Here is a 15,552-nt window from a genome sequence, read left to right as displayed (position 1 = left end):
GGAGACAATGACAAAGTGCACCCCTATCCCCCAAGATCATTATACGCTCATCCTTCCATAACCAATGGTCAAGCCATGTTGCAAAATTAAAGCATTTAACATTCAGCACTGCTATGGCTGTTGGGAGGGCAATGCTGACCTCAATGTTGGGCATTAATACCTGGCTGTGGCACCCTATCCACCAATGGACCTGGGCACATGGCGCCTCTCCAAATCCAGGGACTCCTGCTCGAAGCAGCTTAGAATGGCGACCTGTGTCTGGCCGCTGCCAGTCCTCACTTGATCTGCCGTGTTATGAGCATTCTTCTCCTGCAAATGAGAGACGAGCATTGATTAGGGCAAATTGTACGTGGACTCTCTTCGTGCACGGCCCACCCCAACCAGAGTGGGACATATCAGGGCTCCAGTGCCTCCTCACTCCGCTGCTGCCAAACACTCACACGCCTGTTCCCCACACCCCCACCCCTCCGGACACATGATATCTACATCACATTAGGCACCACACGGTATTTCCTCCCATAGCAAGGAGGCACAAGCACGTGGAGCGCAGAGCGCAGCAGATGGTTTGTTGCCACGCCACCTTGAAGCTCCCCTCCCACCAATTCATCACCCTGACTAGGACATGTCCTGGGGTTCTAACACAGCACCTAGGTACAGCTCTTCCAGGTTGCCCTCACACCAGTCATGTGGGACTCAGTGTAACACATACTGCGGAGGCAAAACACATCTCCTCATCATTCTCTCAGGCTGACCTCAACGTGGGCAATATCTGCTGGCCCACCCAGCGAAGGACAAATGCCGTCAATGATTCAATGCAGTCACGACACTTGGACTTAGGGGGAGTGGGGGCAGCAGTGGGGAAAGCCGATCTGCTGGTCAAATGCCCAATGCCAACATGGTACTCACCCTGCCAGAGCGCAACAAGTTATTGAAGTGCTTGCGGCACTGGATCCAGGTGTGCCGCACCACGTCACGGGAGCTCACCACCTCCCCCATCACCTCCCAGGCACCTTTCATTTTGTTGGGGGGGGGCCTCCTCCTTTCATCCTGGGGACCAGCACCTCCGGCTGTGCTGCCACCTCCTCGAGGTCAGCAATGCAGTCATCCGAAAAATGAGGGGCACACTGCCCCCCCCACCGCCCCCCCCCGCCCCACCCCACCCTACCTTCCAGCCTGGCCTGTCCCTAGGCCTACCCTCCGGCCTGGCCTGCTCGCCAGAAGCCCTCTGCTGTGGCCTTGCACTTGCCATTGTGAACAGCCGAGACTAAGCTGCCAGGCCTTTATTTAAACAGGCTGCCGGGTTGGCATTGGACACTGTGGTCTGTGCACGCCCGCCGCCACCCGCTGTCTTCCACTATCATTGGGAGTCGAGGAATATGCTGGGTGGGCTTTAATTGGCCTGCTGGCATAAAATGGTATCGTGGGCGGCGATCGGGTCCACGCCTGCCCGTGCCCATTCCCGCTCATGCCCCCCCCCCCCCCCCCCATTCCCGCTCATCGCCCCCCCCTCCCCAATCCTCCCCGCCAACCGTAAAATTCGGGCCATGAAACTCTTGCTCTCATTGCTGTTGCCTTTGGCTGTTCTTATGCACCCAAGAGGAAGGGAATTCTCTTGCTGCCCTGGCCAACATTTAACCCTCAATCAATACCTAAAACAGATTATCTGGCCATTATCTCATTTCTGTTTGTGGGACTTTGTTGCGTACAAATTAACAGCTGCATTTTCTGCATTACAAGAGTGGCTACACTTCAAAGTAATTCACTGATTATAAAACGCTTTGGAACATCCTGGGATCATGAAAGGCACTGTGTGAATACAAGACTCTCTTACTAATAAAATGTTAAACTTTTTACAGATGTAACATTCTTTGTGCAGGCAATTTTAAAATTTTGATTTTAGACACATTTAAGTATTAAGTAATTACTTACTTTGGTCATATGGAAGTAATAGAAGAATCAGTGGTTTATTAGGCACAATTTAAGGAGCAGGCTGGGAGGTGGGTGAGGGCCTATAAGGGGCAGGAAAGCTCGAAGTGGAGAGCCTGTCACCCTCCTGACACCCCTGAATTAAGTCCTGTGTGGGAAGGGTCCTTCCTGCCTGGAGGCCAATTGAGGCCCTTATATGGCCACTTAAAGGCCTCATCCCACCGCTGCTGGTATTCCATCAGCAAGCAAGGGCCCTGCCTTAGAGAAAGCCACTAGGTAAACCCTGGCAGGCATGGCTGCGGCCTGGTGCAGACGCCCTGTGCTCAACAGAGGGACCCATTGGCAGCAAGGAAGGGACCAACAAGAAGACGCCCCACCCCCTCCCCCCACTACCCTTCAGAACAATTGATTCCACCTTCGCTCCCCACCCCTCCCCACCCCCCACAGTAACCTGTGTTCTGTTGTTCCAGTGATAATGCCCATGGTAAAGCCTATTACAGTTCTGGCAGTGGCCACCACTCCCGGTGGTACTGCCAGTACTGGAAAGCTGCTGACCTCTGATTAGCTGGCAGCACTTGGGGATGAGAAATTCCCCCTCCAGGAACTGGGAACACCAGCAGCAGACTGCCTAATTTGGAATTAATCCCATTAGGGGGCCTCCCAGAAATGGCTGTGGTGGGGTTACCACCCTCCCTTTGGCCAGTGGACGGATCCACTGCAGCGACCTTTAAATTCTGCCTATTGATTTTGTTGTGCAATCAGAAAGCCTGAGACTTGACTCGCCCCAGACCCAGTCCAATGCTGTTGAGTCACTGAAGGAAGCCATCCCTATGGTATGTGGGTTTAAAAATAGGGAGGTCAAATTACTGTAGGAAGTACAGTATACTTACCTGAAGGAATGATGTGAAGTGTTTTCTATGGACTACAAAAATGTAAGACAGTGTCCCTCATCCTAGAAGCCCACACTACTGAGCAATCACGCATGTATCTCTCAATATTCTGCATCGCAAATTACTGTTCTTGTTTACATTCATGACCAGGAGTAAAATTTATAATTATACTGATTGCTAGTTACAAATTTATGAAAATTCTTCCTATTGAGTCCCAGCTCTTGTGCATTTAGATTGTCCTTCTTTAATAATATTTATTCAAACCACAGTTTTCCTGTGATGGAGAGAGTTCACAAATATCCTGTGTTCCTCTTTTGACAGTTAAAATGGGTATCAGTTACTGCAGGTAGAAAAACTCAGGGCGGAAATTTCTGTGCACGTTGGCGTTGGGTGTCACGGCGGCATGAGCGGACAAAATGGCGGGAAGGCCAAAAATTAGTTTCACAACGTCATGAAACCAGTTTACAATGTCTGCTCCGCTCGTCAATGGTGGGCTGCGTTTCCCACCACTGCGCTTTGGGGACGTCATTTTAATACATCTGCATATCATTATAAGCCCTGCTCATCAGAAATTATCCCCCCACCCAGGATCATCCGGGCACGTTGGCGTGATTGCAAGCTGATGTGTTTCACAACAGCATTTATAAGGCATGAACCTGGCGAGCTACACTTCGAGGGGACCTCGGAGGTGAGTGCACAGTAATGTTGCGCATCGCTCATGAGGCTCAACTGTTGGACCTCAAGGTTGTGGCGCTGCTCATGCAGGAGGGGGCACAGGCTGTGTGGCTGTGGCACCCTCCTCGGCCTAAGAAGCGGGATTTGCTGGGGTCATAGGAAGAGGGGATTCGGTCGGGTTGGACAATCCTGGAGTCACCTGGGTGTATGGCCCTGGGGTGTGCACCTGCTGATTCGCCTCCCTATGGGTGCCCAAGGCCCCTTGGCTGACTCCCTAAGGAGAAGGGGAAGCTAGAGTGAGATGAAGCTGTCCTTCACCTCTCTTTCGTTGACACTGTTGGAGGCCAACAATGGTGTCAGCGATGGAGTTCAGCCTGCGCAGCAGTGCAGAACCAATGTCCTGGACCAAGGTCTCCATGGCGGCCGCCATCCTACCAGTGTTGACCTTGGTACGTTGGCATGCCGGTGATATCACTTCAAAATGAAGGTGGATGGACTCCTCCATTGTGCCTTACAATCTGAGGAGTGCAGCGGACATCCCTTCCTGATGTTCCCAAGCTTGCCTTTGCAGCTCCAGCAACTGACGTTTGACCAAGTCCAGAGGCTCGTCATTTGACTCGGACTCAGCAGTTTTCTGGTCTCCAGCAGTCCTCCGAATGCTGGAAAACTGGGAAGTTCCTGCCGCTGACTGCTGTGGATCAGATAGTGCGATGTACTCACCAGATTGTGACCCCAAGGCTACTCTAAAGCTTGACCAGCGAGGTGTGTGTCTCTGCGCTGGTGGAGGGTGTGGGTGAGCGCTGTGATGGGACCTCAATGAGGGTTTCAGCAGAGTCCTCTTCTGAGAGGTCTTCAGGTCTTGAGCCGAGGACCTGGGTCATGGACTCCCTCAGCTGTTTCCCAGATGTACCTGCGAAAGCAAGGAGGAATGATTAGTGCATGGCAGTGGCCTGTGGAACAGGACGCATCACTCAGCATGATTATCTGATGGATGTTGCACTGCTGGATCGTCACTTGGCTGGACATCTTTGACTTCACCATCAGTGCAGGAATGGTCCAGTTCTTCACCGGCCAGCTGGATGACTCTATTTTAAAAGGCCATGAAGACCTTGATTTCAGGCATTCCTCCACCAGTCTGTCAACCTTTCCCTTTTGTCGTGTGCCAGCTTGTCTTACATGAAGGCAGATGGAAAGACTGTAAGCAGGACATCTGCCAGGCCAGATGATAAGCATGCCTGGCATGTAGTAGGTGGCGAGTGGTCCCATGGATGAGATGAGGACAATGAAGGTGTGTGGGGGAGAGTGAATGGTGATGTCCTTTTGAGCTGCCAGCGAGTAAAATCCCTGTGGATGCATGATGAGTTTGTGAGTGTGTGAGTTGAGAGTGATGAGAAGAGTAACTTAACCTGGCAGAACAGAGGAGATCATTCAACCTTTTACGCCACTGGGTGGCTGTCTTCTTTTGCAGGGCACTGATCACCGCCGCCACCACCTTCCAAACCAGATTGGTGACGTTGCTGCCCCTCCTGTGGTCAGAGCGGGGGTAGAGGACATCACGGCGTAACTGCATGGTGTCCAAAGGCGTTCCAGGGACTCATCACTGAATCAGGGGGCTGCTGTCCTTTTGCCTTTTGGAGCCATGTCTTCTGTGCAGCAGTCGTGGGCTGGAAGCACTGAGAGGTGTGTACATGGCTGCACTTTAAGTATGGCACCCGGTGTGAGGAACCAGTGAGGTGATGGCGTGGTGGGTGATTCGGAGGCCGCCAGCCATCAAAATGGTGTGTTTGCTGGGAATGCATGATTAATGAGATGGGATTGGGATGATACAGCGTGAAAAGCTGTCATTGTGGCCGGTGGGTAAAGGTTCTTTCGCCCACCCACTACCACACTTACTGCCCTCGGTCTATTCAACTTGAAAGAAGAGATATTTAAGATACTAAATAGTGTTACAAATATGTAGTTGTGATATTATAGATTTTGTAAAAACATCGCTAGCCTTCCTTTCAAATGGACACATGGAGCTTTAAAGATGGCTGCCAAAAGTCACCTGACCTTATTGAACTGTAATGTGGTCAAGCTCTAGAAGGCTCCAAATGGATTGCAGAGAGATATATCCAGACATGTGAAAGACATTTGAAATTCAATTCATATTTCCACAAGGATAAGTAGAAACTCATTGTGGCCATTTTGGCAGCAGAACTCCAGGAACAACTCTAATAAACAGCTTCAGAGAGGCTTTTTGGCCAAGGGAGGACAAACAGGAAGGGATTAAGAGATCAACTGATATTCTGCCGAAAGAGTCCAGGCAATCTGCAACTGCCATAACCGCAGTATTAGTGAGGAATATGAAACCTCTCTCTCCCAAAAACTGCTGAATTGCTGAGTGCACCTGAAAGTGCAATTTTCCAAATAGTCGACTGCAGAAGCCATCACTGCTGCTAAACCAAACCTTATGTTTCAGCTCCCTCACTTCGGAAAGTAGGAACTCATGCAACATGCCCGCAATGATATTCCACAGAGACTGATTTGAAATCTCATCTTTAGGTATCTTTTTATCCTTATCTGCTTTCAATCTTTATATCTGCATTTTAGATGTTAACTTAATCACTTTTACCTACGTAACTTTCAGCAGTAGGTTTTGTAATAAACTAATCTTTATCTTGTTTAAGACTAAGGTTTGTTTGCTGGGCTATTTTTTAAATTGAACCACTCAAATTAAAAGAGGGCTATATAAGCACAAACACACATTCTTAGCTCATGGACCACTTTAAGGAAACATCTTTTATGTGGTCATGACAATGGGCAAAATCATGTGGAACACTATTTCAAAATAAGCCAAGACTGTAGGACAAGGGGTTATAAATACAAACTAGTAAAATGTACATTCAGGACTGATGTAGTGGAAGACTCCGTGTACAAAGAATGATTAATGGCTGGAATGGTCTCTTGAGTAGGGTAGCAAAGTAAAATCTCTGACACTATTTAAGAGGCATTTGAATACTTTAAAAGTGGGACTGCTTGTTTCTGTGAAAGAATGGGTTCGCTGAGTCATATGGCTTCCTTAATCTGCACTCGTATTTTGATCTTTCTGAAATGTTTAGAGTGCAAGTAAGAACATCCACATTGTCAACACTTAAATCAACTCCAGATAGGTTTATGCATTTGGAGAGTCCAGTGGACCAGCTGAGCATTTTGAAAGCTAGTTTGACACTGAGCTGAAGTTAGACTTCAATTTGATATGACCCCTAAGAACTGCAAAACTACTTCCTCCAAAAATTCTCACTATACTTCTCTCCAGAGTCAGACTGGACCCTAACTTAGAGCTTCAGTGTCTTTGCAGTATTGATGCAGAGCAGAAACTCTTCAACAGTATAAATTAATCCTTAGAAAAATATTGCTGAATTCAGTTGGAAAATGGTATTCTTTTCAATGAAAACTATGCAGTGCTACTTTGTGTTACCTATTTATGCTTCTCTGCATCTTTCAGACCTTTGACCTAGTGGGTTAAGGGGCTGGATTAACACTTCACTTACTCTGGGCATGCGGGTTCATGTGTTGCTTCCAGATGGTGGTTTGTAGAAACTTAAATATAGTAATCAACAAGGGATGTAAATTGCTGCTTTAGAATGAAGTTATACAGGCAGCCACTTAAGTTTTTATCATTTGCTCTGCTTTCTTATTTCATTTTGGAGGTAATATATAAAGCATGTATTGCCTTGTTGAGCGATTTAGTAATTCAGTTGGTATGTTGATTCAGTCAACCCTGAATGTACATTGGGAAATAAGATATGCTCAGCACCACTAGGCTTTCTCAGTGCTTCCAGGTACCATCACCTCTTAGTTCCCCATGCACCCCCTTCAGTGGTCCCACAGACCAATCTCCCTACAGTAAAATTATCCCAGTGCTTTCACGCACCACTTCATTTGACTCCTCCTATGCCCGAGCCATTTCCACTGGTTCCACACTTCAATCTCACAAAGCATTCCCCTATGCTTGTAGAATCCGCAACCCTAACCTAGTGCTCCCAAATCCATCTTTGACTGTGCATAGTCCTCAGTTCTTCTGTCACCCAACCTCTTGAATCATTCCAGTCTTCAAGCCTGTCTTTGAGTGTTCCTACCTCTTTGCTGGAAGTGCCTCAGGCACTGCTCCATCTTAGTGCTCTCAGATCTCATCCCACATCTCAGGAAGATGTGTATGGTACCCTGGATGCAGCCACTCCCCACCGTTGGCCTCAGATAGTGAATGATCGGCCATTACATCTATTAATTGGCCAACTGTCTCAAGACTCTGTTGGGAACAGGGCATCAAAGCGGAGGCACCAGTGACACCTGCTTCTGATCCTGCCTTCTCCTCCTTGCTAGGTTGTGGATAATCCCAGCCCATAACTGTGTCTGTCGATGTATACATGTATACTGTTGTCCATGTCAACACATGCTGATTAAAACATCGCAGCACTATTAAAGCAGGTATATCAAGAAATAACGTACAGTTAATTATTGCATTTTTTTGCTTTGTTTGAATGTTCAACTTTGTCCCCTTGCATATTATTCAGTTTTATGTTCTTACTCAAGCAGCAACCCAGCAGTTGTACTGGAACATAGTATCAGCTGAAATATATGCTTTTGATTTTCCTTGAACATTTTTTAGTATTTTTAGTTGATCTTAATCCAAGAAAGTGTACAGCGCACATTTATGTCCTTTAAAACAAGGCAATACATTATGTATTTGAAATTTTCAGTTGGAGGTTAAACCAAATTTTTGCAGATTATTTAGGGTATCATTTTGATTGTATATATCATTTTTCCACTTGGAAAAATATTAGACAGAACGTGTAACCGTGCAAATTTGGAGGGATTCTGTAGTTAGCAGAGTAAAGATTTTAAAGTTATTGCCTTTGCAGTTAAGTTTTTTTATTCTTTTATGCAATGTGGTTGTTGCTGGCTAGGGCAGTATTTGTTGCCCATCCCTAAATGCTCTTGAGAAGGTGGTGGTGAGCTGCCTTCTTGAATCACTGCAGTCCATCTGGTGCTTTTGGGAAGGGAGTTCCAGAATTTTGACACTACAATAGTGAAGGAATCTCGATATAGTTCCAAGTCAGGATGGTGTGTGGTCTGGAGGGGAATGTGCATGTGGTGAAGTTCCTATGCATCTGTTTCCCTTGTCCTTCTAGTGGTTAGAGATCGAGGGTTTGGAAGGTGCTGTCGAAGGAGCATTGCTGAATTGCTGCAGTGCAGCTTATAGATGGTACACATTACTGCCACTGTGCATCAGTGGTGGAGGAAGTGAATGTTTAATGTAGTGAAAGGGATGCTGATCAAGCAGGCTGCTTTGCCTTGGATGGTGTTGAGCTACTTGAGTGTTGATGGAGCTGCACTTATCCAGACACTCCTGACTTGTGCCTTGTAGTTGGTGGATAGGCTTCAGGGAGACAGGAGGTGAGTTACTCGCCTCAGAATCCCTAGCCTTGGACCTGCTCTTGTAGCCACAGAATTTATATGGTTGGTCCAGTTCAGTTTCTGATCAATGGTAACCCCAGAATGTTGATAGCTGGGTGATTCAGTAGTGGTAATGCCATTGAATGTCAAGGAGAAATAGAATTTATCTTGTTGGAGATGGTTGTTGCCTGGCGCTTATGTGGCGCAAATGTCACTTATCAGCCCAAGCCTGAATGTTGACCAAAGTTTTGCAGCATATGGACAAGAGCCGCTTCAATATCTGAGAGTTGTAAATGCTACCAAACATGGTGCAATTATCAGCAAAGACCCCCAATTCTGACATTATGATGGAAGGAAGGTCATTGATGAAGCAGTTGAAGATGGTTGGGCCTAGGACACTACCCTGAGGAACTCCTGCAGTGATGTCCTGAGACTGAGGTGACTGACCTCCAACAGCCACAACCATCTTCCTTTGTGCTAGGTATGACAACCAATGGAGCGTTTTCCCCCTGATTCCCATTGACTTCAATTTTGCCAGGGCTCCTTAATGCCATTCTCGATCAAATGCCGCCCAAATGTCAAGGGCAGTCACTCAGCATTTTTGTCTATGTTTAGACCAAGATATAATGAGGTTAAGAGTCGAGCGGCTTTGGCCGAACCCAAACTGAGCATCAGTGGCAGGTTATTGTTGTGTAAGTGCTCATGATATCATTGTTGACTAAACCTTCCATCACTTTACTGAAGATCGAGAGTAGACTGTTGGGGTGGTAATTGGTTGGGCTGAATTTGTCCTGCCCTTTGTGGGCAGGACCTACCTGGGCAATTTTCCACATTGCTGGGTAGATGCCAGTGTTGTAGCAGTACTGGAACTGCTTGGCCAGGGGCATGGCTGGTTCTGGAGCACAATAATCTTCAGTACTATTGCTAGGACGTTGTCGTATCCTTTGCAGTATCCAGTGCCTTCAGCTGTTTCTTGATGTCACGTGAAGTGAATCAAATCAGCTGAAGATTGGCATCTGTGAATCTGGGGACCTCAGAAAGAGGCTGGAATGGATCAGCCACTCGGCACTTCTAGCTGAAGATGGTGGCAAATGCTTCATCCCTCTTTTTTGCCCAGATGTGCTGGGCTCCCCCATCATTGAAGATAGGAATATTGGTGGAGCTTTTCTCCTGTTAGTTGTTTAATTGTCCACCACCATTTATGATTGATTGTGGCAAGACTGCAGAACTTAGGTCTTGTTTGTTGGTTTTGGGATCACTTAGCTCTATTGCATACTGCTTCCGCTGTTTGGCATGCAAGTCATCCTATGTGTAGATTCACCAGGTTGACATCTCATATTTAGCTATGCCTAGTGCTGCTCCTGCCATGCCCTCCTGCACTCTTCATTGAACCAGGGTTGATCCCTTGGCTTGATGGTAATGATAGAGTAAGGGATATGCCAGGCTGTGTAGTTACAGATTGTGGCGGAATATAATTCTGCTGCTGCCTCATGGATGCCTAATTTTGAGCTTCTAGATCTGTTCTGAATCTATCCCATTTAGTATGGTGGTAGTGCCACACGACATCATGGAGGTTATGCTCAGTGTGAAAACGGGACTTTGTCTTCTCGAGGGCTGTGAAGTGGTCGCTCGTACCTGTACTGTCATGGATAGATGCAGCTGTGACAGGTAGATTGGTGAGGACCAGGTCTAGTATGTTTTTTCCCCTTGTTGGTTCCCTCACCACCTGCCACAGGTGCGATGTAGCAGATACACCCTTCAGGCAGCAACAGGCATGTGTTTTTTAAACACTGCTTGTGGTGCAGGAGAAGCAGAAATACTGCCCCCCCCCACCCCACTTACTACCCCTCAAGCAAACCCGCTGTCACAGTTTGCCTCCATTCCTAGAACCTTCAGTATCCACACAATCTAATGAACCTTTGAAATCTAATGACCCCCCCCCGCCTGATTTAATAAACTCCTGCATTCTGCCAATGCCCCACAATCTAAAATACTGCAGTCTATTTCAATTCTTATCCAAGTACTTTGAGATACATTCTAAGATCTGAAAGGCTTTCTTAATAGCTGCTTCATGAGCTTTAAGTAATGATACAAGAATCTTTTCTTCATTTCACTTTTCTGAAAACGTTCAACTATTATGTACGGCTATTTATTATTCCAGTACATTGTTGTGTTATCTTGGATTTAAACATTAAATTCAACCTGAGATTCCTTTTATCCTTTTTAAAATTTATCTTGGTCCTATTGAACGTCATTCTGCTCTTCTAGGTGATTGTGTATTAATCAACAGTAGAACCATAGAAAAGGTACGGCACAGAAAGAGGCCATTCAGCCCATCATGTTTGTGCTGGCCAGCAAAAGATGAACAATAGACTAGCTGCTCATTTTAATCCCACTTTCCAGCAAATGTCTGTAGCCTTACAGGTTACAGCACTTCAGATGCAGATCCAGGCACCCTCTGCATGAAAATTATTTTCCTCATGTCCCCTCTAATCCTTCTACCAATCACTTAAATCTATGCTCCCTGATAATTGAAACCCCAGCTAAGGGGAACAAGTCTTTACCGTCAATCCTATCTAGGCCCTTCATAGTTTTGTACACCTCAGTTAGGTGTCCCCTCAGCCTCCACAAAGGAAAACAACTCTAGCCCAATCAATCTTTCCTCATAGCTACAATTTTCAATGGCAACATTCTTGTAAATCTTCTCTGTACTCTCTCCAGAGCAATTATGTCCTTCCTGTAATGTGGTTACCAGAACTGCACACACAATTCCTGCTGTGGCCTAACCAGTGTTTTATACTGTTCCATCATTACATCCCTGCTGTTGTATTCAATACCTCATCCAATAAAGTAAAGCGTTCCATGTGCTTTCTTTACCATCTTATCCACCTCTCCTGCCACCTTCAGGGCCCTGTGGACATGCACTCCAAGGTCTCTCACTTCCTCAACCCCACTCAATACCCTCCCATTTATTGAATATTCCCTTGCTTTATTTGCCCTCCCCAAATGCCATTACCTCACACTTTTCCAGATTGAATTCTATTTGCCACTGTTCTTCCTACTCAACCAAACCATTGATATCATTCTGGTTGATTCATTATTCCCCTCCTTAACCATATAGGGTTGTGCCAATTGTGGTGCCTCTGCTGAGGTAGAATAGTTCAGCACAGACTGTGAATTAAACCTGGAGCTAAGAGGTTTACGTACATCAATCTCCATTTCTCTGCAGCAAATTATACATGAAATTCAGAAAATATTAGCCAGACCTTCATTGCTTTCTTAGATTGATTTTTGGTAATACTTATTTGGCAATAATAGTGTAACCTAGTTGTTCCAATGACAAATCATATCTATGATTTTCCTTAGGAAAAGGCAAGGAGCTGCCTGGTTTATCTGGTGACCCAGCTGGCAAATATGGAACACTGTTTTCATCATATCCTGCTTCTAGAGATTAAAAACATCACTGACACATTTGGCAACATTTTAGGAGCTCAGAGCAAAGACATATATTGCATGAGTAACAGCTTCACTGCAATTGCCAAACTTCTTGTCAAACATCTTGAAAAAGACATTACTACAACAGTGAGGTAACTTATAGTCTCACAAATAATACCTGTGTCTGTGTGTTTGTATATCTGCTTGTTTGTTCCAGGTGTCTTTGTTAAGAATATAGTTGTACAATAATGGGCCATAATGTGCTGTCAACATAACGGTGAGGCTAATGACACTCTGTGTTATTTATGTGGTCAGGAGCAGTGGTTAAATAAGGAAATCTAAAAGTTGCTGTCAAAGCTACACCCGTCCACCATTAGCTTCATTAAAATGGCATCTCAATGTCTGCCTCATCATTGAAATGGATTGAAAGGAGTGAAATTGCAGCATTTGCGTGATGGATGCAAACTAACCTTACCACAGAAAGATGACTTGTCCACTTATGTCTAAGTATCCTTTTAACAATGTGATAAATGTTAATTACTGCCAGTCAACCTCACTATAAACTACTATAAATGTGTAGTCTCATTCTTTCAGCTTTTTCTTGCTGATAGATTTAATTTAAAATTAAGAAATCATTTTTGCCCATTTTCTCTCTCTTAATCTAATCTTCCTTTCCCTCTCTTTATTTCTCTCCCTGTACCTGATTTTACATTAAATCCTTCAATCTGATTGGTTAAGGGGAATGCACAGTTGCTTGCCCTGTTCACTCAGGTTCCAGGTGTAGTTTCCCTTGCTGCGTCATTATCAACTCATACTTTCAGCAATTTACCACAGGAAAAATTTACAGTTAATTGTGTGATGGTAATACTATCTACAGAGAGATGTTAGATGTCCTGCCACAGCAAATTATGGCACAATTTATTCTTCAAAATTAATGTTTTGGTTTTGTTATATATAGATTGTTCCTGGTGATCACAATCGATTATAAATCAGTAAATTTACAGTCATTATTTCAGTTGATAATCCTTTATTGTGCATCAACTGTAGCCATTGATGTCTATTGTAACAACTAAGGCAGACAACAAAAATATAGCCACATGAGGGTGCGTAGGATAATAGTTTCATTCTAAAGTACAGAAGGTAAAAAAATACAATTCAGTTTTGCTCCTGAGAATCTATTGCATTATTTGAGCTCCCTCAGTGGGATTCCTATTTGAAAATTAGTTTCAGTCTATTGCAAAGAAAATCCATGAACTATTATAATATTTAAGTGAATAAAGTATTCAACTGAGGATAGATAATTTTGTTAAATTAAATTGCAAGGCTGATACCAGTTTGGAAGATTATATCTACCAGTAAAAAAGAAACTGGCTGTGTCTCTTTTCTCGTGAAAAGAGAACGCTAATAGGTGACAGAATAAAGGTCTTTAAAATTCTGAGATATTTTCTTGGAGTGTGTTTCCAATTGGGAAGGACAAAGCTAAAGGCCATCCATATAAGACAGTTACCAAAAAATCAAATAAGGAATTCAGAAGAGACCCATTACCCAGAGTGTTGAAAATGTAGTACTAGCTACCATAGGGAGTAGCTGAGGTGAATAGCATTGGTACATTTAAGGGGAAGTTAGATAAGCATATGAAGAAGAAGGACGGGATGAGGCATGAGTAAAGTATAAATGCTGGTGTGGACTGGTTAGGCTGAATTGTCTGTTTCTGTGCTCCATATTCTATGTAATTCTTTGTAAAGTGAAAAATAAATTCTCTAATATGCTACTGCAGCAATGGTGGAATTCTGTTCCCCCCCCCCCACCTCCCAAAGATTATGGGATAGATTTTTAATTTGCCTTCTGAAATCAATGGAAATAAAAATCTGATGACTTGGTTAATGGAGGCCAATCCGCAACATGAGTGCTATGCCCAGGCAGCAAGTTGATAATTTACCTCTATATTTCTAGAAATGAAGAAATACTGATTTTTTTTTATTTTATGTTCTAAGCTTTATTGATTTGTATCATTATTAATTCATAAATAAATATAAGATCTAGCGGCATAGCACAATAAGACCCACTTAAGATCGATGCTCATTAATTTTTTAGGAGAAATGTATTCATTAGCAGTATGGATTCTCTGCAACTTTATATTCCATTAGAAACACTCAGGTTCCCAGACAGATGAGGATACTCCCATTTTAAACAGGAAAAATCCCATTCTAGCTTTGTGTAGATAAAGAGCAACCTGAGGGAATAAGTATGATTTAAAACTGTAGTGGCTATAGTTATCTAAGTAAGTAACATTCAAGTGAATGTTATTATTATTGCTCATACTCCTTACAGAGGATAAAAAAAAGTAGAGAATCCTGTTTGGTAGTGCCAGCAGCATGAAACCACAAGTTTTCAGTAGAAATAAGCTCATTTCATAGCTTGATATAAATAATGTACAGAATCACAACAGAATGAGATCATTTTGGATAATCTGCCATTGTACTTTGCAGCAGCATGGGGCATGTGGGGGTGGGCCCAACACGCTGATGCGTAAAATGGCGCTGATAACAGGCGTGTGTCCCGATGTCATCGCGCAGTCCCGTGATATTTCGATTGGCAGGCATGCGCCGCAGTTGGCTGTGCACCCGCCAATATGTAAGCGGCCTATGAAGGCCATTAAGAAAGTAATTCATGTTATTAGTAATGCTGCCCGTCCACCTTAAGATTGGCGGGCAGGCGAAAAAGCCAAGCGGCCTTCGCGTATTTTAGGAAACCTCATCCATGAGTGGGGTGAGGTTTCCTAAAGCTTTTATTAAATAAATTTTAAAATTTCCCGTTATATAAAAACATGTCCCATCTCATGTGATACAGTTACATGAGGGGAATGTTTACATAACTTTATAAATCCTTTATTTAATTATTTTAATTTCGATTCAATCTCACTGAGACAGCTCCATGCCTCAGGGAGATTGGAGCACCCTTTAGCATGCATGCGAGAAAGAGCACTGGCCCTGACTCACCCTCCCCCCCTGCCCCATCTGCGCAGATAGTGCTGAGCGCTACCAGTCGCATCTTACGCTGGGCTGGCCTTACTTGGCCCGCCCGCGTAAAATGGCGGCGTGGAGCTAATCGCGGGCGGTGACTGACTCCGAGCCCGCCCTGTCTGCTCCTGCCAAGCCCGCCCGCCATGTGAAAAATTCTGCCGGTG

General features: G+C 44.7%; 1 protein-coding gene across 1 annotated transcript in view; it reads left to right on the top strand.

Moving 5' to 3' along the window:
* The window catches only part of veph1 (ventricular zone expressed PH domain-containing 1), a 244,254-nt gene that overhangs the window by 90,847 nt on the left and 137,855 nt on the right, over positions 1–15,552 (top strand). The window contains exon 6 of the mRNA XM_041178084.1: positions 12,297–12,517. Within this exon, the coding sequence (XP_041034018.1) occupies positions 12,297–12,517 (221 nt within the window). The remainder of the gene's footprint in view (positions 1–12,296; positions 12,518–15,552) is intronic.

This window comes from Carcharodon carcharias, chromosome 2 (assembly GCF_017639515.1).
Source record: "Carcharodon carcharias isolate sCarCar2 chromosome 2, sCarCar2.pri, whole genome shotgun sequence".
In the NCBI taxonomy this organism is placed as follows: domain Eukaryota; kingdom Metazoa; phylum Chordata; class Chondrichthyes; order Lamniformes; family Lamnidae; genus Carcharodon; species Carcharodon carcharias.
Note: the sequence above shows the minus strand (reverse complement) of the source record. Positions and strands in the feature narration are given on the sequence as shown.